At 54.9% G+C, this 20,706-nt stretch overlaps 1 protein-coding gene across 2 annotated transcripts in view; it reads left to right on the forward strand.

The window, feature by feature from the left end:
• The window catches only part of KCNK3 (potassium two pore domain channel subfamily K member 3), a 33,109-nt gene extending 18,958 nt beyond the window's left edge, over window positions 1-14,151 (forward strand). The window contains exons 2-3 of one of the 2 annotated variants that reach the window (XM_040993954.1): window positions 13,151-13,682; window positions 13,755-14,151. In XM_040993954.1, the coding sequence (XP_040849888.1) occupies window positions 13,151-13,682; window positions 13,755-14,151 (929 nt within the window). Of the gene's footprint in view, window positions 1-13,150 lie in introns of both variants that reach the window. The other variant, XM_040993953.1, reaches the window with a different exon arrangement.
• The last annotated feature ends 6,555 nt before the right edge of the window (window positions 14,152-20,706 follow it).

Consider the following 20,706-nt stretch of genomic DNA (forward strand, 5'->3'; position numbering starts at 1 on the left):
GGCATGTCTTCCTCTTTCTTTCCTTCTGACACTGTCCTCAGACTCCCACCTGCAGCCCCAGCCTCAACTGTGTGGGTAAAAGGATAGGAGGCCAGAACCTCCCCCTTAGGGGACCAGACCTGCGTCCTGGTCACTCTCAAAAGGCTTGTCCATGGCCCAGCTGCCCCATGCTGACAGCCCTCAACTCCCCACACTGCACAGGCAGATGCGACAGAAGGAACATTGCTCACCAAATTTCACTGTGCACAGCCAGCATCTGCCAGAGAGGTCACGTGGCTGCAGAAGTGCATGTTCCCGGCCCAGAACAGGAGGCAGGCTCCTTGGGAGAAGGCAGTTGGAGGAGGAAGGGAGGTAACACTAAGGCTGGTGTGACCTCCTCATGGAAGAGCTGAGCTCAGAAAAGGGAGCTCCCCACAACACTTCTATATATCTAAAACTGTTCTAAAATCAAGTTGATTTTAAAAAAAAAAAAACTAACAAAAGGGCAGCACAGACAAACCAAATGACAGGAAAGAGGCAGCGAGAGAGGATGGCCTTGGACACGAACCTTGAACAATCCATGGTGACTATCAGGGTGCAGTAGCTTTCTGCATATACCAACCTTGAACTCCACGACCCAGTGTCAAGGGTTGGGAGCAGTGAACATCCAGCTCCCAGCCAAGCGATTGGCGCATTTGCTGTGCCTTCCAACTCCCTGTCCTGGGTCTTAGGGCAAGGGGTCCCACAATGCTACCTTCACTGGATGGCTCCTGGCATGGCCTTGGCTCTTGTCCACCAGCCTACCGGGCTCTCCTGTCCCCAGAAGGTGAAGTCCAGCTACCACATCTCAGCAGCAGCTCCTAGCACTTGGCGCAGGCCTTGGCATGGGGGAGTGGATGCTTAAGCAATGTTGGCTCAGTTAATTAATTAATGAAGACAAGCTAAGAGGGAATGAAGCCCTCTTTGCTTCCTGATTTTTCAGCTGAAATTCTTGAGATCTGCCAAGTGCTGCAGTCTCTAAGGGCCGCCGCCTCTGACTCAGGCTCCCCAAAGCACACAGTCCCCTCTGCCAGGGCAAGTGCCTATCCACTTCCGGACCTGGCTGACCTGTGGCTGGCTCAGGCAAGTGGAAGAGACAGTGTCCCCCCATGGAGATCCAGTGCATAGTCATGCCATGCCGGGAGGAGGAAGACCTGCAGCTGAAATAAACACCTGTCCACCTGCTCTTCCCCACACCACCACTTCCCCAGAACAACCTGCAGAGGTACAAGTGATTCACCAGGTCCTGCTTTGAAGGATCATGGACCCTGATTCCCTAACCCCAGTCCCGAGATCCTGATGGCCCCCAGGAGGAGGAAGGAAGACAAGAGGACATGAGCTCAGAAGACCCAGCTCTGCCACATACCATTGTGGCCTGGACCAAATCCCCCATCCTCTCTGCTCAGCCTCCCTTGGGCACCTGGCCACTAGAATTCAGTGTCTGCTCTGCTACCATTGCTTGGGCTGTGCAAGGTGATAGACCTGAACTTGGATCCAGACTCAGCTGTTGACCAACTGCGGGCACTTGGATGAGCTAACGGAGCTTTTATGTCTCCGTTTTCTCTTCTCTGAGATGGAGATGAAAATTGTCTCCTAAAATGGTCGTGACGATTACCTACAATCACGTGGACAGGGCCTCTAGAACGGCTCCTGGTGCACAGATGCTATGTACTGTGACTGCTGGTGGCAGCCACAGCCTCGCTGTCACCCGCTGTGTGCCAGGCCCTTTGTCCTCAGGAGCCTCGGAGTGCACAGAGAAGCAGGGGAGGACAAACAGGGCCAGAATGAGGAAGCAGCTGCAAGGCTGCACAACAAAGCAGGCACTTGAGGCCGCAGAGGCTAGACTCCAAGATTGGGTGGAGGAAAGGGTGTGAGGGGCTCCTTGGGGGCTCAGCAGTCAGCATGTGGATCCTGCCACTCCCTGACTCCACAGGGCCCTGGAGGCAGGAAGGTGCCTAGAGTGGGGATGGGGCAGGATTTTATCTCTGCAGAGAAGGCTCCGATTGCCCCAACACTTCAGCTGAAAGCTCCCTACCGCTCAGGAGTAAGTGGACCAGGGTCCTCACCCTCCTGCCAGGCCAGTGCCTCTCTGCTCAACGTGCTAGGTGCCGGCAGGACTGCGGTCCCATGAGCACCCAAAGCCCAGAGCATTGTCTAGGGCATCTGGCAGCCCCTCGGGAGCCCTTTGTCTCTGGGCTACCACTGAAAATCCTGCTCTCTCTACTTGTTCCTGGGGCAGATGGACAGGGACCCACCCCCAAAGGCCTAACCTCCTAGCAGGCCATGGATGGCCTCCAGAGAGAGGTAGGGTCTTGGCTGGCATCACCACAGGATCCCACCCCTAGGTCTTCTGACTCCCACCCTGGCCAAGTACAGTGGAAAGAAAACTGCCTCAAAATTTCTAGTCTAGAACTAAAGGACTAAGATGAAATATATCTTGTGCCTCAGTTTCCACATCTGTTAAACTGGAATAACAGTAGTCATGCCTCTACAAGATTGTGTATAAGCTCAAACAATCGAATTCACAGGTATTGTAAATGATATATAAAATACCAAGAATGAATATTATTATTCGAGAACTTAGAGCAGAAATTGTAGTAAGGGCCCCAGCACATCTGCTGATCTCACAGCTGAGGGTCTGAAGACGGAGGCCTGAACAAAGGGTAATGGGAACCCTCTCTGTGTGTAGGTAGGTAAAATCAGAGAAGGCTTCAGAGAAGAGGTGATTGCAGATGGGTTTTAATGGAGAAGCAGAAACCTGTTGGGCAGGAAAAATAAATGAGTAATTCCACATAAACATGGAAATGGGCCCTCCCAATTTTACAGGCAGGTAAGGGCCTGGGCCTGCTCCAAACACAGCCCTCCCCTCAAGGCCTATATGTGCATGGCGCATGAAACAGGGGGAGAAGCTAGGGATGGATTAAATTCCAAAACAGAACTTTCCAAAGAAGGACAGGGAACTTTTTTTTTTCAAGATTTATTTAATTTTTTATTTGACACTCAGATTTACAAAAAGAAGGAGAGATAGAGAGGATCTTCCATCTACTGGCTCACTCCCCAAAGAGATGCAACAGCCGGAGCTGAGCCGATCTGAAACCATGAACCAGGAACTTCTTCCATGTCTCCCACGTGGGTGCAGGGTTCCAAGGACTTGACCATCCCTTACAATTTTCCCAGACCATAAGCAGAGAGATGGATAGGAAGTGGAGCAGCTAGGATACAAACTGGTGCCCGTATAGGATCCTGGTGCTGCAGTGTGGAGGATTAGCCTGTTGAGCCACGCTGGTTCCTTGGGTATCTTCTAACATCCCATTTGATGGACAACAAAATCTAGTCTCAGGGAGCATACATGGAAGCATACACGGCTTAAAGAAAGACCTAGTGGGCCCAGCGTGGCACAGAGGCATCGCGGTTAAAGTCCTCACCTTGCAAGCACCAGGATCCCATATGGACACCAGTTCTAATCACAGCACCCTGATTCCCATCCAACTCCCTGCTTGTGGCCTGGGAAAGCAGTCAAGGATGGCCCAAAGCCTTAGGACGTTGCACTAGAAGAGACTCTGGGCTCCTGGCTTCGGATAGGCACAGCTCCAGTCGTTGCGGCTGCTTGTGAATCCTCAGACGGAAGATCTTTCTCTCTTTCTCTCCTCCTCTCTGTATATCTGAGTTTCCAAGAAAAAAAAAGTAAATGGGGAAAAAAAAAGAACGGAAGGAAGGAAGCAAGGGAGAGAGAGAGGGAGAGAGGGAGAGAGGGAGGGAGGGAGGGAGGAAGGAAGGAAGAAAGGAAGGAAGGAAGGAAGGAAGGAAGGAAGGAAGGAAGGAAGGAAGGAAGAAAGGAAGAAAGAAAGAAAGAAAGACCTAGAGTCTACTAATTCGATTGATTAAATTTAGCCCACCAGTTTTACCAATAAAGTTTTATTGGAACACAGCCATGTTTGTTTATGGGAAACCTGTGGCTGTTTTCTTGGTTTCATTTCAGAGCTGAGTAGTTTCAGAAGACCATCCTAAGACCTAGGAAGTCTAAAATATTGAACCATGTGGCCCTTGACAAAGCATTTTTGCTGACCCCCTGACCTGAAGCTGGGTTGGGAGCCAGGCCTCTGCACTCTTGGTCAGATGTTCTTTCTGCCTGTGCACCTGCAAGTGCCTGGACCCCATCCCGTCCCTGTGGCATTGCCTGCAAGATGGGATCTGGCACAGCCAGGCTGTGGACCCACATCTGGCCTGGCCATTGAGACATGACAGGACTAACAAACCGCACTTGGTCCTCCTCTGGGGAACCCACCAAGGAAGCACCAACCCAGTTCTGCCTTGTCTTTCCTCCATGGCCATAAAGGGAGGAGACAGGGCAAGAGGGGCCCAGTCCCAGGCTAGCGTTACAGATGCACCCCTTAAAAGCCAGGGAGAGGGAGGGAGGGTGGGTATTCCAGTCTTCCACCAGGAAAGCCATGTCCACTTTCAATGCCAGGCTGCCCCTGGGAGTAGGGGAGGATTCACTTAATTAAAACTCCACCAAACCATTTTGGCTGGGTATTCCCAGTTCCTGGGCACCCTCTCCAGATATTCCTAAAGACACAAAAATTCTTAGGTGCCTGGTCCTGGCACCAGACTCACCTGGCACCTGGCACCTGGAGCCTGGAACAGAAACCACAGGCCCCGGGTCAGGGTTCCCCTTACCCACAGCAGGGCTACCGCCAGCCAGGCCTCACCCTCCATTACAGCCTTCCTCTCTTGCTCCACTCCATTCAAGCCTCAGATTCATGTAAATGCATCTCCTCTTCTTAATTTGTTCCTTCCATAGGGATTTCTTAAGCCCCAGTTCTTTGCCAAGCACCCTTCTGACCATAGGGGACATATTTAAGAAGAAAAGGGGGCAAAAGCCTTACTCTGCGTGGCCTGGTTTCACCCACAAAAGCACCAGTTTTTGCAGGTGCACTGTGTGTGCACCCTGCCTACCCCCTGCCCTCCTGAACTCTTGAATTCTCCACTTCTCCCTTCTTCAGGCCTGACCATGCCCATGCCCCTGAATGGACAGACCCGCCTCCCACCTCCCACTGCCATCCCCTCTGCCAAGAGCAGCTGGGACAGCTCCGTGCCCTTTTGAGCTGGTCCTCCCTTTTTAGGACCTGCCAGTGGTTTCCCATTGCCCCTCACAGAGGATGTTTACTTCTAAGCTTACCCCCCAAATTCTCTCAGAATTTAGCCCTTGTCCATCTTCCCAACCTCCATTGCACTTCACTTGAGCTTTCTGGTTCAAGAACACTGGAATTTTTGGAGTGGGGGGAAGTTTGTCATGTCATCATTTTCTACTTACAGTAGCCATAGATTGTTTTATTGAGCATTATAGGTTTTATGAAGAGAAAAACAAAAACTGTAGAGAAACTAACTTCGGGCACTTTGTAGTGTCTTTCCTACTATATATTTGTGTGTGATATACACACACTAAAAAAAAAAAAAAAAAGACTTATTCATCTTACTTGGAAAGTTGGGGGGGGAGGAGATAGGGAAATCTTCTTTCTGTTGGTTCACTCCCCAAATGGCCACATAGACCAGGGCTGGACCATTCCAAAGCCAGGAGCCAGGAGTTTCTTCCAGGCCTCCCATTCTTGCAGGGGCCCAAGGACCCAGGCCAATCCCCGCTGCTCTCACAGGCCACAGCAGAGAGCTGGATCAGGAAGCAGAGCAATCGGGACACAAACAGGTACCCACACAGGATGCTGGCACTGACATGTGGAGGATTAACCTGCTAATGCCACCACGCTGGCCCTGTATGCATGCATTTACAGGAAGTACTGTGCCAAACCCCTTAATTTTGCACCATGTGGTGCTTTTCCATGCTACTGAGGGGTTCCCCAAGAACAGCACTGTCATGGTAGCCTGTGTCACCCAGCCCTGCTTGGTGATCACTTAGACCATTTTCAGCCTTTCACAATGATAATACTTGTCCAGAAACATTTGTTCGCACCCCTGAGGTTTTCCCAGCACACGTTCCCAGAAGTGGCACAGCAGACTCAGAGGGGACAGGCACTCTCGATGCACTTCTGGCACATCTGCTGGTCCTCACTGCCTCCCAATGTCATCTGCTTCCTCCACCCCTAATGTCCCAGGTGTCTTTCTAGCATGGCATCCTGACTGGCAACTCCCCCCTCATCAGGACCCTGAGCTGCCATGCTCAGGGAAAATGTTGTCACCTCCTCTGAGAAGTCCTCCCTGACACCACAGCTGAGGTTCCCTCCAGACCGTTTTCAACCTAACGCATGTGTCCCCTTTACCTTGCATTTGAATCATCTGAGTAAAAATAACCTTTTCTTTAGAATGGGGCATTCCACTGATGAAGCCCATCTGATTTACTCCCACACAGAAAAGGTTTGGAGGGCAGGGACATTGGTTTTGCACATCTGGGTCTGCTTCTCCTGGCCATTGCACCAAGCTCAAGTCTAGCCCAGCCTCCAGCCAGCCCTGGATTGAACGGAAGGGTTTAACTTGCCTCCAATACTCCTTGGCCAATCAGAATGGGGGTAGGATGTGCCCATCCACAGCAGGAGGCAGTAAACGTGACTGAGCCCAGAAGGTGCTGGATTCCAGTCCCGTCTGTGCCTCTCTGGGCCTCGGTTTGCCCATCCATACAATGAGTGACTTGAATGACATCAGCCCCTGGAATTCCTGGATGGAAGGCTCCTGAGGCCCCAGCTCCCAGCCCACCCCACCCCACCCCCAGCAGCCCAGGGTGCCCCCCAGGGCCTCTGCACAAAGCTGGCCTCTGAGACAGGCCAGAGGGAGCCGGCCGGAGGGAGCTGGCCGGGTAGGCAGGCCTGGCTCCAGGCCAGACCCCATCTGCAAACACTGACCTTGGCTGCCGTGGGGATTTTCCATGACACCAGCACCCTCCCCTCCAGCTCCCATCCCACGCGGGCCTAGGGAGAGTGAGGGAGGGGCGTGCTGGGGCCGGCCTTCCACTAGAGCACCTGTGGGTGGGAAGCAGTTCTGAGGGAGAGGCTAGAGGGGGAAAGTAGGAGCTCATGAGGCTAGGGCCGAGGTGAGAAGTAGGGATGAGAAAAAGAGGAGGGGGAGGTGTGAAGAGAGGTTTGGAAAAGAGGAAGGACAGAGGGGGTGGGTCCAGCCTTCGGAGCTGTCCTTCCCCACAGCTCTGGCCTGCAGGGGACAAACTCCAGACTGGATTCTTGATGCTGGCCCCACCCCGAGCCCAGCTCCATGGGCCCCGCATGGTTTCCCAGGCCTAGCTCTAGGCTTGGCCAGGCCAGGGGCCAGGGGATCCCTTCTAGGGCCTTGAAAGTGAATCTCATTTGCAAGGGGCCACAAGGCCATGACAAGGACTCTAGTAGTGATGGTGGTGTCTGAGGGGATGTTTGTCTCATCACAGTCACCCCCACCAGGCCTTGGACAGCACATGGGAGGGGACTCCACAAGTCTTCCAGGGACTCAGAGCATGGCAGGAGGTCTGGAGAGATGTGTGTGGGAGCGAGTCTGAGGGAGAGCCAGGTCCAGAAATTTCTTGGAGCAGGCAGTGTCCGCATGGACCTCCCAGGATGGACAGAGAGAACCTATGCCATCTTCCCAGCTCTGCCAAGCTGGTGGCACCCCCTCCCAGGGGCCTGAACAGCTTCCTTCCACCCATCAGCCTTCAGTGCCACAGCAGGGCTGGCCAGAGCCACTGGTCCCACATCTCGAGCCTCCTTCCCCTCTGCCCCCTGCCGTTGCCATCAAGCCCCTCAGACCCTAGGGGTCCGCGGTTCACACCTGCCCACCTTTTACCCCCATAATAGGAGCTCTCAGCTTCCTGTTAGTGACTGCATTTTGCAGCCTCTCACTGGAGCCCACGCTCCTCTCCGACTGCACCTCCAAGGCCCATGCAGCACCCCAAGGCCAGACTCCCCCCCTCATCAGCAGGAAGCTCACCACCTGTGGGTGCCTCAAGTCACAGGTCGCCTCCTGCATCCTCCCCCCAGGACAAATATTAGCCAGCCCAGGCCGTGTTTACACTAGATAACGGGTCTGTGGGGAGACAGGGGTGTGCAGCAGGGCTGGGTGTGAGACCCGGGAGGGTGGCCTGGGAGGCCAGAAAGATACATAGGAGTACTGCCCCATCAGTGCAAGGAAGGGGGCTGATGGTCCAACCAGCTCCCAGCTTTGCCCGGCCTTGCCTGTGGCTGCCTGAGAAACTTTATGCTTCCGTCACATAGTGACCCCTGTGGAAGGCAGCCTTTTCTCAGTTTATTTCAACCAAGCAACCCTTTCCTCACTCCATAGTAAGTCATATTCCATGCAGCTGGCCAGAACCCTAAGATACTAAGCCTGGGAAGCACTGATAGCAAAATGTCCCTGCTGAAAGGGATTTCAATTAACATCTCCACTGGCATGTCCCCCAAATGTTCATGTTAATTCTAAATATTTATTGATCACAATGACCAAAGCCTTTTTTTAATCCAAAAGCTGATCCTTCTTAAAAATCCATTTTATTTCCTTGAAAGGCAGCATTACAAAGAGAGAGGAAAAGATAAAGATCTTCCATATGCTGGCTCACTCCCCAAATGGTTGCTGGGCTGGATCAGGCCAAAGCCAGGAACCAGAAGCTTCTTCCAGATCTCCCACGTGGATGGCAGGGGACCAAGCACTTGGGTTGTCTTCTGCTGCTTTCCCAGGCTTATTAGCAGGGTGCTGGATGGGAAGTGGAGCAGATGAACTTGAACCAGCGACCCTAAAGGATGCCAGCATTGCAACAGCTGCTTAACCAGCTGCACCACAATGCCAGCCCCACAAAGCCTTTTAAATCTGCCAACTCATCAAATCCCATAACAACGGAGTGAAGGGAGTATATCCCTGTGGAAACTGAGGCACAGGGGGAATAAAGGAACTCTGCCAAAAAGAGCTGCTTAGGAGCCTATGGCCTGATCTATGCTCTTCAACTGCAGACATTCCCTTCTGTTTTCAGGGTTTCCCACGTCCAACAGTAACTTAATTCACTCACAAAATTTATTGTGCTATGCTAATCTGCAGTTCTGATCAGCAGATGTATTCTTAATTCTGATAAGGATGTAAATGAATTGTGGCTTTAGCAGTGATCTGGTTAGTGCCAGCTCTATGTAATATTCACTCTGTATCCATCAACCTCTCATACTTCATATGAAAACCTTTGAAAATGTTGACCGCTGGTGGGAGGAGCGACCAGGAGGATCGCACAAGGCCTGCAGAGCAGTGGGAGGAAAGGAGAGTCCTGCTGTCCTGCTCAGCCTTGCGACACCTCTGAGCCAGACAGGGGACAGGGACTAGCCAGGACCCAAAGCCAATTAAGGTCAGGGTCAAGGCAGATCCCTAGCTCTCCTGCTCCTCCAACCTCCTGCACGAGCCTGTGGCCAGCTAGGTCAGGGGCAGGAGATCAGCAGGTCTGTGAGACAAATGGGAAACAGGCAGGCCAGGCCAAGCCATTACAAAATGCCTCAGTATGGGTAAGTGTGTTGACCAGGAAGGACAAAATCCAGTCAGCAGAAGGCCAGAACTTCCCAGACCCACAGCTCCCTGGCAGGCAATGGCTTTATCCCAGGAGGAAGAGGAGTCAGGACCCACGAGTCCCTGTCCCATCCCTCAGTTTTCTGGTCTGTCTGATATAATGAATATTCAGCTGCATCCACCTGGTCTTCGCAGGTGAATGCTGGGCGTCTCAGAGCCAGTGCATCCCTTGACTGAGCTGCTCCAGAGAAGGAGCTGCTAACCCTGATTTGATGAACAGTTGCAACTCTGGGTATACCTAAGCCACTTGGCCCTGGGCCCGAGGATCCTGGGTGACCATCTTGGTTTTGCCACTTGCCAGCCCTGTGGCCTCTAGCAGATGGCCTCAGGACCTCTGCTTCTTTAACTGAGCCATGCAAAGACTGGACCAAATGGCCATGAGGGACCTTTGCGACACTGAGAGCAGAAAGTCTGTGTTGGGGGTTAGAGAAGCAGGTACTGCTGGAGAGGCTCCCCCAGAAGGTGAGCAAGCAAATCAGGAGGGATCGAACTCAGAGAAGTCAGGCACCACCTTCTGGACCTTCTGCTTGTAACCCCAGGCCCTATGTGGTGAGGGCCAGGCAAGCAATCCTTGTCAAAATCCCACTCACTTTCCCAGAAGTTCCTGAGTCCCCTGAGACCAGCTCCACCCGGGCAGGCACCCCTGCAGGCTGGGTGCCCATGTCAGCCGCACCTCAAGTCCTCGTGCCCTTTCACCCGGTGACACTATGGGGGAAGTGAGCAGGGGAGGGGCTACTTCCTGGGGCCATAGCTATCCTATTTCTGCTTTAGGCACAGTGTCCAGAGTTGGGGGTCCTGTTCCCTTGGGGTCTCAGCTTCCCACCTTGGTTGCCCTTCCAGGGTGATGCACGTGCCCTGAGGCACTGGAGCCAACTCTGAGTCAGACAGGCCAGTGGCCTTGGCCACCCTCTCACCCCTCCCCCAATCACAGCTTCAGGCCCCAACTATGAAGCAAGGATAGTCATAACAATGGCCCTGGGATGACGTCAGTTCGTCTCTGAAGGGCACTGGCTTATCATTCCTAAGCTTCTGCCCATGGAGGGGGGGCAAGAAGGGACAAATCCTAGGGGACAGCTGACCTCCAGAGGTACCTTCTCCATTCCTGCTGAGATGGTGGCTCTGTTCAGGGCCTTTGGTAAAAGCTGGATGTGTCACTGGCTTGGAAAGTGTCTGAATTCAGCAGGAGGAAGGCAGGGGCTGGAGCTGTCACTTGCAGCTGAAGCTGGGTCCCAAGGGTGCCCAGGCCCAGACAGGAGAGGAAGAAGGAGAGTGGAAAATATAGTGGGAAGAGCGTGGTAGGTACATCCGGGACATGGCGAGGGAGGGACAGTATGGTAGCCACTAGGGGATCCATCAGGGCAGGCCCAATCAGATCTATGGATGGGAGTGCCAGCAGCCAGGGGCTTTGTGAGCAATGAATAGTTGGCATGGGGCTGTGAGGCAGGCAGGCCTGAGGTAGTGGGTCCCGGAGAAGTTTTCTACTTACCATGCACACAGTACAAGGTGCTGACAGTGGTGGAGAGGAGAAATTCCATGCCCTAGTAGTGGATATGGCCACTTGACCACTCCCCCATCCCAGTGAGAGTTCCTGACCATCCCACTGGCTCCCCAGGCTCTGCTCCTCTAGTCTTTCCTTGCTCTGCACTGGCAGGCAGCCAGGGTGGGGATTAACACAGTTCAGTCCCCAGAGTGCAGACATAGCAGGCCCCCAGAGAAGGAAAGGGATTTGCCCAAAGCCACACAGCATGCAGGGTCATTGTGGCCAGGTCCGCAACGTTCCCCACACCCTGCCCAACCCCAGTCCCAAGGGGCCATGCTTTGGGGACAGAGAACAGGATAAGAAACAAACTCTGGCTCAGGGCTTGTCCAGCTGTCGAGGTGAGTTGTGGCCTGGCTGGTGGGTAGAACTGGTAGGTATGATCTGTGCTCACCCTTCTGGGGCACAGACAGCCCACACACAGGGACTCAATGGCTCAGCTGTGTCAGGCCCCCCGGTAAAGGGCGGCACAACCACTGGCTGGACGCAGTGGGACAGGCAGGGCAGTCTGCCATGCCTTGAACAGCTGTCCCCAGATCCAAATGCCCCTGGGCTGGTGGAGACACCAGCTTTATTGGAACTGAGCTGCCCCCATGCCTGCGTGCACTCTTGGAAACACGGCAATATCCTGGCACCCCATCCATTAGTAATCATGGTGAGGCATGACTGAGCACTTGTTATGTACCCTAGCTAAGTGCTTTACACACATCATCTGCCTTGCTCTGCCCCAGGAGTACTGGGAAGCAGGTGCTATCTATTAATCTCACCTGGAAACTAAGAGGCAGAGAGGATCCATACACACACACTCCGATCGCACACACATGCATAACATGTGTATGGCTGGATGGTGGCAAGCCAGGATCCAAATTCAGGTCAGACACCAAAGCACAAGGCATCCTGCCCTGCAATTAAGCATAGTTTTGGGTCCCCATGCCCCAACTGGGAGTGGCTGGCAATGTGGAAGAAGAAGCTAGAGGGGAATGTGACACAATTCAGCAGTGCATCCACTCCCCGCACCCCCTGCCTCCTGCCCCAAACTAGAATTCAGCTGACTGGGCTGGCGCTAGGGCTAAAATTGGCCCTGATGGTTCAAAGTGCCACACAGCCAAGGCAGAGAGGACTTCCTGTGAGAAACCCAGGAAGACTGCCCGAGAGAAGTAGCGTTCAGCTAAGATTTGATAAGGCTTAGAAAAGAGGGAAAATTGGGAAGCCTGCCAGCATTACTGTCTTCATATGCTCAGCGAGGGGAAGTGTTGTGCCCAAACTCACCCAGCCACTTCAGTGGTACCAGGGCTTGTACCCAGGGCTTCTGAGTTCCCAGCGAGGGTCACCTGTAGAACTCTTGCTGTGTGAGGTCACTGAGTGGCTGGCCTGACTCCCAAGGGAAAACAGTAACACACCAGGAGGGTTCTTGCTTTGTCCAGCATCATGCCACTTCCCCATGTGGGCAGGCCTAGGGCCCCAGCCTCAGGGGCCAGTGAGGACTCTGAGGCACTGATCCCTCCCGCTGGGGAGCATCCCAAGCAGTCTCCAAGGCCTCCAGTTGCCAATCACCCCCATGAGCCTTGGCTGGCATCCCATCTCACTGCTTTTCCCTCCAGGAGAAATCACTGGAAATTCAAACCCACTCAGTGCAAACATTGTCCCTTATAGTCAAGAAAACTGAGATCAGGCGGGGAGAGAGGATGTGCCCAGAACATACCCTGGGCCAGAAAGCATGTCTTCGAGCTGACTCTGGGTCCTTCCCTGCTCTCTGTGCCTCTGTACCAAGTTCCCAGCCGCCCCATGATTCAGTCTGAGCAGCCACAAACTCCAGTTCAGACACAGACTTGCTCTGTTTGTAAACCAGCATGGCCTCTGGCCAGGCCCTCAGCCCTCCCTGCTCCTTGTTTCCTACCTTTGGGAGTTGTCCCAAGCACCCATTGTCCTTGGGCACAGATCTACCAAGAGGGCTCCCCAGGCCTCAGGGGTGGGGCAGGGAAGGTGGCCAGGCTGGACAGGTATGGGACAGGCAACCACTCAGCGCACCTTTTCTCTCTTGCACCCGCATTCCCCCCTCCTCCCACGCAGGTTACGGCCACGCAGCGCCCAGTACGGATGGCGGCAAAGTATTCTGCATGTTCTACGCGCTACTGGGCATCCCACTCACACTGGTCATGTTCCAGAGCCTGGGCGAGCGCATCAACACGTTCGTGCGCCACCTGCTGCACCGCGCCAAGAAGGGGCTGGGCATGCGGCGCGCTGACGTGTCCATGGCCAACATGGTGCTCATCGGCTTCTTCTCCTGCATGAGCACGCTGTGCATTGGCGCCGCCGCCTTCTCCTACTACGAGCGCTGGACCTTCTTCCAGGCCTACTACTACTGCTTCATCACGCTCACTACCATCGGCTTCGGCGACTACGTGGCGCTGCAGAAGGACCAGGCGCTGCAGACACAGCCGCAGTACGTGGCCTTCAGCTTCGTCTACATCCTCACGGGCCTTACGGTCATCGGCGCCTTCCTCAACCTCGTGGTGCTGCGCTTCATGACCATGAACGCCGAGGACGAGAAGCGCGACGCCGAGCACCGCGCGCTGCTCACGCGCAACGGGCAGGTGGGCGGGCTGGGCGGCTGCCTGGGTGGCGTGGGCTTGGGCTTGGGTGGCGGCGCGGGGGGCGGCGGCTGCGGAAGCAGCAGCGGCGGCGGTGGCAGCGTGCACACCATGGACACCGCCTCCTCCCCGGTGGCGGCGGCAGCGGCAGCCGCGGGCGGTGGCGGTGGAGGCGGCGGCTTCCGCAATGTGTACGCCGAGGTGCTGCACTTTCAGTCCATGTGCTCGTGCCTGTGGTACAAGAGTCGCGAGAAGCTGCAGTACTCCATCCCCATGATCATCCCGCGGGACCTCTCCACGTCCGACACGTGCGTGGAGCAGAGCCACTCATCACCAGGGATGGGCGGGCGCTACAGCGACACGCCCTCGCACCGCTGCCTGTGCAGCGGCACGCAGCGCTCCGCCATCAGCTCCGTGTCCACCGGCCTGCACAGCCTGTCCACCTTCCGCAGCCTCATGAAGCGCAGGAGCTCGGTGTGAATGCCCGGTGGCGGTGGTGGCAGCAGCGCTGGGCAGCACCCAGGAGAGCGCAGGCCAGGGCTGGAGGGTGGAGATGGGGGAGAGTGGGTGTCCCCTGCGGGCAAGCATGAGCGGCTCCAAGCTAGGGAGGAGCTACACACACACACACACACACACACACACACACACACACACACACACACACAAGCCGCCCTTGGCTCCGTGGGATGCCCGCAGTGCCCCCTCCCCACTGTCCCCCTCCCCTCATCTCTTGACTGTGCCTGCTTGCACCAGGCTGCTGGCGGAAGGCCAGGGCAGGGAGCCCTGCAGATTCCGAGAAATGTGAAGCTTGGGAGTGGGGGGTGGGGTAGGGAGGATTGGGGAGAAGAGGCAGTAACTGAGAGCCTGCTTCTGCGGCAATCTACCAAGAGGGCTCCCCAGTCCTCAGCCAGCACCTGCTGGTACCCAGACCCACCCCTACTCCCATACCCCGTCCCTGCCGCCCCAGGGACCTCCAAGTTCCTGAGTCTATTTGCATCTCTATTTATACCTCTGCCCTGCCAGGTCTCCCACCTCTCCTGGGCTCCAAAAGCCAGGGTGTCTTTTGTCCAGGCCTCCCCAACCTGGTCCCAGTGGCTCCCCTCCCTTTTCCTCCCTTCTCCTCTGCCCCAGCTGCATCCCCCAGTCTCTCCCTCTGTGAGGTTTGCATGGCTTTGCCCATTAAGGAGAAAGTGGAAACCCAACAGCCCCAGACGCTGGTCCTCAGAGGGCAAACAGAAGGCAGGCATCCAGGGGGCACACCAAGAGGGGCAGGAGGAGGCGTGGGCACCTGACCTCCACCACATGCTCCTGAGAGGGCACAGGCACTGCAGCCTTCCAAATGCTGCCCAAGGATTCTGGAACCAAAAACTGCAGACTTACTGACCGTGACCCCAACACATCTGCAGAGTGACTTTGAGCTTTCAAAACCCTTGCACTGCCTACTCACCACAACCCCATTGAGTCTCCAGGGGAAGAGTCCTTATCCCCATTTTACACATAAGGACACTGAGGCCCAGGCGGGTAGAATGACCTGCCCAAGGCAAACTAGGTAGCCTAAAAGAAAGAAGGGAACCTGGCCCAGCCTGCTTGTTCCCAGCCACCAGCGTGTTTTGCCCCCAGTTTGACCTGTTCTTCAAAGCAGAATTCCGACCCTGTGCACCTGGCATCATGGGGGCAGCATCCCTCTTCACCTGCCCAAAGCAGAAGCCAGGTCTGGGCTGCTTCTGAGGCTCTGCCTAGGGACCAAGGTAGACAGGGCTACATCTTACAGAGGAAATGGCTGGGAGCGGGGAACCCTGCGAGTTTGGGAACTGAATAGAACAGCCATGAGAACCAGAGGGTATATCCTCCTGGGACAGCAACCTGGTGCCACAGCCAGCCAAGGGGCTAGGGAAGGAAGGTGCAGCTGCACACAGGTGGGGAGTTTGAACATGGATGCCCTTCACCCATCAGCAGCTCCTCTGGAACACAGCAGATGGCTCAGGAATGTGCAGCTGGATCAGGTGCAATGACCAGGATAGCACCAAGGGTGGTCTGGGACCCCCTTCCTCCCTCAAGACCACCTTCCCAGTGCTGTGCCCCGCTCATCAAACCTTGGTAGCTTCTGAGCAAGGCTAGCCCTAGCATCCAGGCAGGACGTGGGGCAGGGTGCTCAGATGATTGGTCTCCAGCCACTGTCCCCTCCCCAGCCCCAGGCCTGGCCCCAGTCCCAGCCCTGGCCATGTGTGTGTCCTGAAGTCTTGGGGGGACTGCATGGAGGGAAGCTGTCCCACCTACACTTGTGAGTCTTGTCTCCATGTGGAGGAGCTGGAGAGGGGGGATGTTCATGTGCCTGGGACCTTTGTTTATGTTGGGGTGTGGGCAGTGTGACCACCTCTGTCCTGTGTGTGACCCTGCCCTCGAGGGGTCCAGTCCTGTCAGTCCCGAGGGAGCCACGACCAAAGTTGCAGAGAGACGGTGAGGAGGAGGCAGAGCAGCCCGGGCTGAGCACGGCAGGTGGCCGGGTTCCAGCCGGCTCTCCCCCAGGACCCTGGGAGGCTGCTGCCGCTGCTTCCCCTTCTCACCCTGTCCCATCGCCGGCAGCCTTTCTGCTTCCCCGATGCCTTATGCCTGGGCACACTGCCACAGAATATGCAATATGTGTGGGTGACACACCCCACACCCACACCCGGGCAGCCCCTTGGGCCCCCTAGGCTGTGGCAGTCACGGCCTCCCCTCAGCTCCCCCTGCCTATCTGTCTTCACATTGAGAATGGCGCCTAATAAATGCTGTCCTTGGAGACCAGGCTCTGGCTTCAGCTGCTTCTGTCTCTGTCTGCCCATGGTGCAGCCTGGGGTGGGGAGAGGAGAGGACAAGGGGATTGGGGGCTAGGCATCCATACTGTCCCCCATCCCACACCAGCCAGAGGCCTGCAGGTACTCCAGAGGGCTCACTCACACTCTCATGGCCAGTTTGACTCTACAGCTAGGGCCTTCAGGACAAGCCTGCAGACCAACATGGACATCTGCCAAAAGATCGTTTTTTTGAAAGGCAGATCAGATTTACAGATAAAAGGGGAGACAGAAAGAGCTTCCATCTGCTGGTTTACTCCCAAAATGGTCACAATGCCCGGAGCTGAGCCAGTCTGAAGCCAGGAGCCAGGAGCTTCTTCCAGGTCTTCCACTTGGGTGCAGGGTCCCAAGGCTTTTGGCCGTCCTCCACTGCTTTCCCAGGCCACAAACAGGGAGCTGGACGGGAAGTGGAGCAGGCAGGACATGAACCAGCGCCCATATGGGATCCCAGCGCTTGCAAGGTGAGTGTTTAGCCACTCAACCATAAGGCCAGATCCGAAAGATTCATTTTCTTTTCTTTTCTTTTCTTTTCTTTTTATTTTATTGGAAAATCAGATGTACGCAGAGGAGGAGAGACAGAGAGAAAGATCTTCCATCTGCTGATTCACTCTCCAAGTGGTTGCAATGGCCAGAGCTGAGCCAATCCAAAGCCAGGAGCCAGGAGTTTCTTCTAGGACTCCCATGTGGGTGCAGGGTCTTAAGGCTTTGGGTCATCCTCCATTGCTTTCCCAGACCATAGGCAAGGAGCTGGATGGGAAGCAAGGGCCAACAGGACATGAATCACTGCCCATATGGGATCCCAGCGAGTATAAGGCGAGGACTTTAGCTGCTAGGCTACTGTGCTGGGCCTGAAGATTCACTTTCTTAACATCTTCCCTGAAACTGATCAGGACAGAGGGACCTGAGAAATCCCTGGAAACCTCCTGTACCCCTTGCCCAGTTCAAGAGGCCCAGAGAGGGTGGAGTCATGTAGTGATACTGTGAGTCACAGACCTAGGACAAGAACCAGAACTGGGGATCCCCCAGAACACACACACACCCTCTTCCCAGAGTCCTGCTGACAAGGCTTCTCCCTGTTGGCCAGTACTCGGACACCCTCCTCTGTCCCAGTGGGGGCCCCCAGCTCAGCGACCCAATGCATATAAAGATGTTCCTGCGAGACCAGGGTAGAGCCAGACAGGAGAGCCACACTGCTGACCCTTGCACCCCAAGTCAGAGAGCCAGAGGCATCCATACTTCACAGCATCAACCCACATCATACATCCCAACTCAGCAGCCAGCTGTGTCTGCGCATCACCTGCCCTTCTACCATGCGAGAAATCACCCATAGCGTGTGGCCTTCTATTTCCTGCTGCTCAAGGCTTGTCATGTTTCACTTTAGCTCTTGACCCACGAACGGTTTGCTGCCTAGAGACTAAAACTAAAAAGGATGGAGATGAGAACCAGTTCTCTACCCTCCTATGTTGCGGGGTGCGAGCAAGATCACGCCAGACATGTCTAAGGTTTATTAATGAGTCTTTATTATCCAAGCTTGGTGATAACAGGGCCCACTAGAAATAGCAAATCACAAGTCCATATGGCAATCCAGTTAATCATAACCACAGGAGGAACAAATGGTCATTACCCTGAATGAAGTCCATCCATTAAGCTGAAGATCTATGTTCCAGCTTCCCCAACAATACAAGTTATCTTAAGAGACATGCAACGAATAACCTGGGCACACTTACAAAGCTGCAGACATTTACCTTTCCCTGCCCACATTCCATATGGGCCCTCACCTCTCCTGGAACATTTGAAGGTACACAAAGAAGAAATTCAAAGCATCTTAGCATTAACATCTTCACTGTCCCACCCAAGCAGTGAACATAGGGTGAGGAATACAGACACACAGGGGCCATGCTCAGGGGCTACCTGTCCTCAGAATCTGTCCGTGGGAATCCAGAGAGCAAGCAGGTACTGGGGAGGCCAAGAGTTCCAGAGTGAAGAGGCACACAACCGAATGAATGAGCCTCTCCCTATCATGAGCCTTTATAGGGGCTCGTGCGGGGAGTGATTACACGGCAATGCAATGCCACCCCCTCTCAGGTGCCAGTGATAGATGAGAGTCACAGGCGGGCAGGAGGGACACCTAGGTGGTGCGGGATAGTGTCTTCCAAGCTGGTGACCCTAAACTATCTGCCTACCTCACTACACTATCCATGTGGGCCAATTGAAAGAAACAAGAGGGATCCGAGGACCGAAGGGTCAAGCTTCCAAGGAAGAAATGGTGGCTCCCATCCTCTCACTCCAGAGGCAGGACACAGCCCACCTCCTGGTGACAGTTCCCCCACGCCCAGCTGCTTCCTGCCACTTGCAGGTGAGTTCCAGGTCATGGGTCAAAGTCGTGGGCAGAACTGGGCCTTAGCTCCCATTGGTTCACCATGTCTAAGGCCCCCTCAATCAAGTCCAGACCTTACAGGCCATGGCCCAACCTCCTCTGTCTTTCTCAGAACAGCTGGAAGCCACCTTAATAGACATTTGCACATCTGGGGTCAGCATGGCCAGTTCAAGGTGACTTTCACTTTCTCAAGTGGTGTTTGTAAAGCAAGACCACACCAGCATTGACACTTGCCCTCATTTCCTCATCCATGGCCTGGAGCAAAGTCATCACAAACAGACTTGGAAGGAATCCCCCAGGGAGGTGTTCGGTGTTTATTGCTGTCCCTACAGGGGTAAACAGTTTGGAACACAGCAGAGAACCACACCCAATGCCTGCCCACAGCCACTGGGGGCTCAGCCCAGCCATTGGTTCCAGCCCTTGGGTTACTGACCTCTGGGAGATGCTGACCCCCCAATCTGTTGGCATCCTCTCAGAACCTGAAGCTTCCATGCTCCAAGACTGGAGGACAGCAAAGAGAAACAGCAGGCCAGCTCCCAGATACACAGTACCTCCTGGCCTCGCACCCGCCCCCAGGGTTGGGCAGGAGACAGGGCTTCTGCTCCGCCAGGAGAAAGAGGGGTGCAGAAGCAGCTGTCCCCAAGAACCTGTCCTGTGTCCTGCCCCCGGAGAGGGTTCCACTGGTTGAATGAACCTGGGGAGGCAGTGCACAGTCGCTCAGCAGTGAAGCAGAAGGGCCAGGCAGTAGGGGATGCTGGGACCCCATCACACATGACAGCTTCTGACGGAGCAGCCCAAAACAGGAGCTTCCTCTGTATCCCAAAGCTGAGTTCAGGTTCAAAGACTGTTCCCTGTGGTCCCTGCAAAGCCCCGCTGGGGCCACAGCCCCCAGCACCACCTTCACATTTGCAGGGTGTCACACACACACACGTGGTAGGTCACTGGCCTAGCTCTTCCATGGGAAAAAAAACACTTGAGTTCCTAGAGAGGAACAGGCATGCCCAAGGTCACAGAGTAAGATCACGGGGTAGCTGGCACCAGCACCCACACCTCCCAGCTTCCCGGCACCCATGCATGCACATGCGTAGGAGTCAGGGCCCAGCCTTCTCTGACTCCTCTGCCTCTAATTTCAGATGAAAGCCGCTAATCTCGAGTTGAGTCACTCTCAAGGCTGGAAATTTACCACGTCCACATCTGCCAGAGCCTGGGAGCCACTCCTGCCCTGGTCTCCCCGCTGTTGGAGCAGGGGCGGGGGGTGGTCAGAGAAGGGGTCTTGTGGGAGGTACCACCTGTCTGGTAGGGATTATGAGGGAGTTGACCTCTAGAACCTCCACCCCAGCCAAGAATGCACTCCAACAGCACTTTGCCCTTGACCCTTCAAGACAGCACAGATCCTGGCTGGCATGAACACCTCCACTTTACAGCGGACAGGACTATCACTCAGAGAGCCCAAGACCCTGGGAGCAGGCCAGGTATCACACTGTCCCTGTATCAGAGGACAGCAACTTCTTCACAGTTACAAAACAGGACTTCCCCCACTTCACTCTGTGTCCCAGGCAGCGTCTGCAGAACCCTGGACATTGGAGTAAGGGCAACCTCTGACCTCCTGGGGGAAAGATCACGCCACTGACCCCAGCTGACCCTCACACTGATGCCTTCACAGTTTCCCTTCCTTGAGGACACACAGATGATAAGGGCATTTCTGACCACAAAACAGCCTGGTCTGACACTTCTGACTCGCTCCATCTCTAGCATTAAGGAGTAAGACATGGTCGTTCTGACTGGCCCAGGTCCAGCTGGGGAGACCTGGGATGTGCCACCGAGGCA

Source organism: Ochotona curzoniae, unplaced genomic scaffold (assembly GCF_017591425.1).
Source record: "Ochotona curzoniae isolate NIBS_2020 unplaced genomic scaffold, NIBS_Ocur_1.0 contig_883, whole genome shotgun sequence".
NCBI lineage: Eukaryota > Metazoa > Chordata > Mammalia > Lagomorpha > Ochotonidae > Ochotona > Ochotona curzoniae.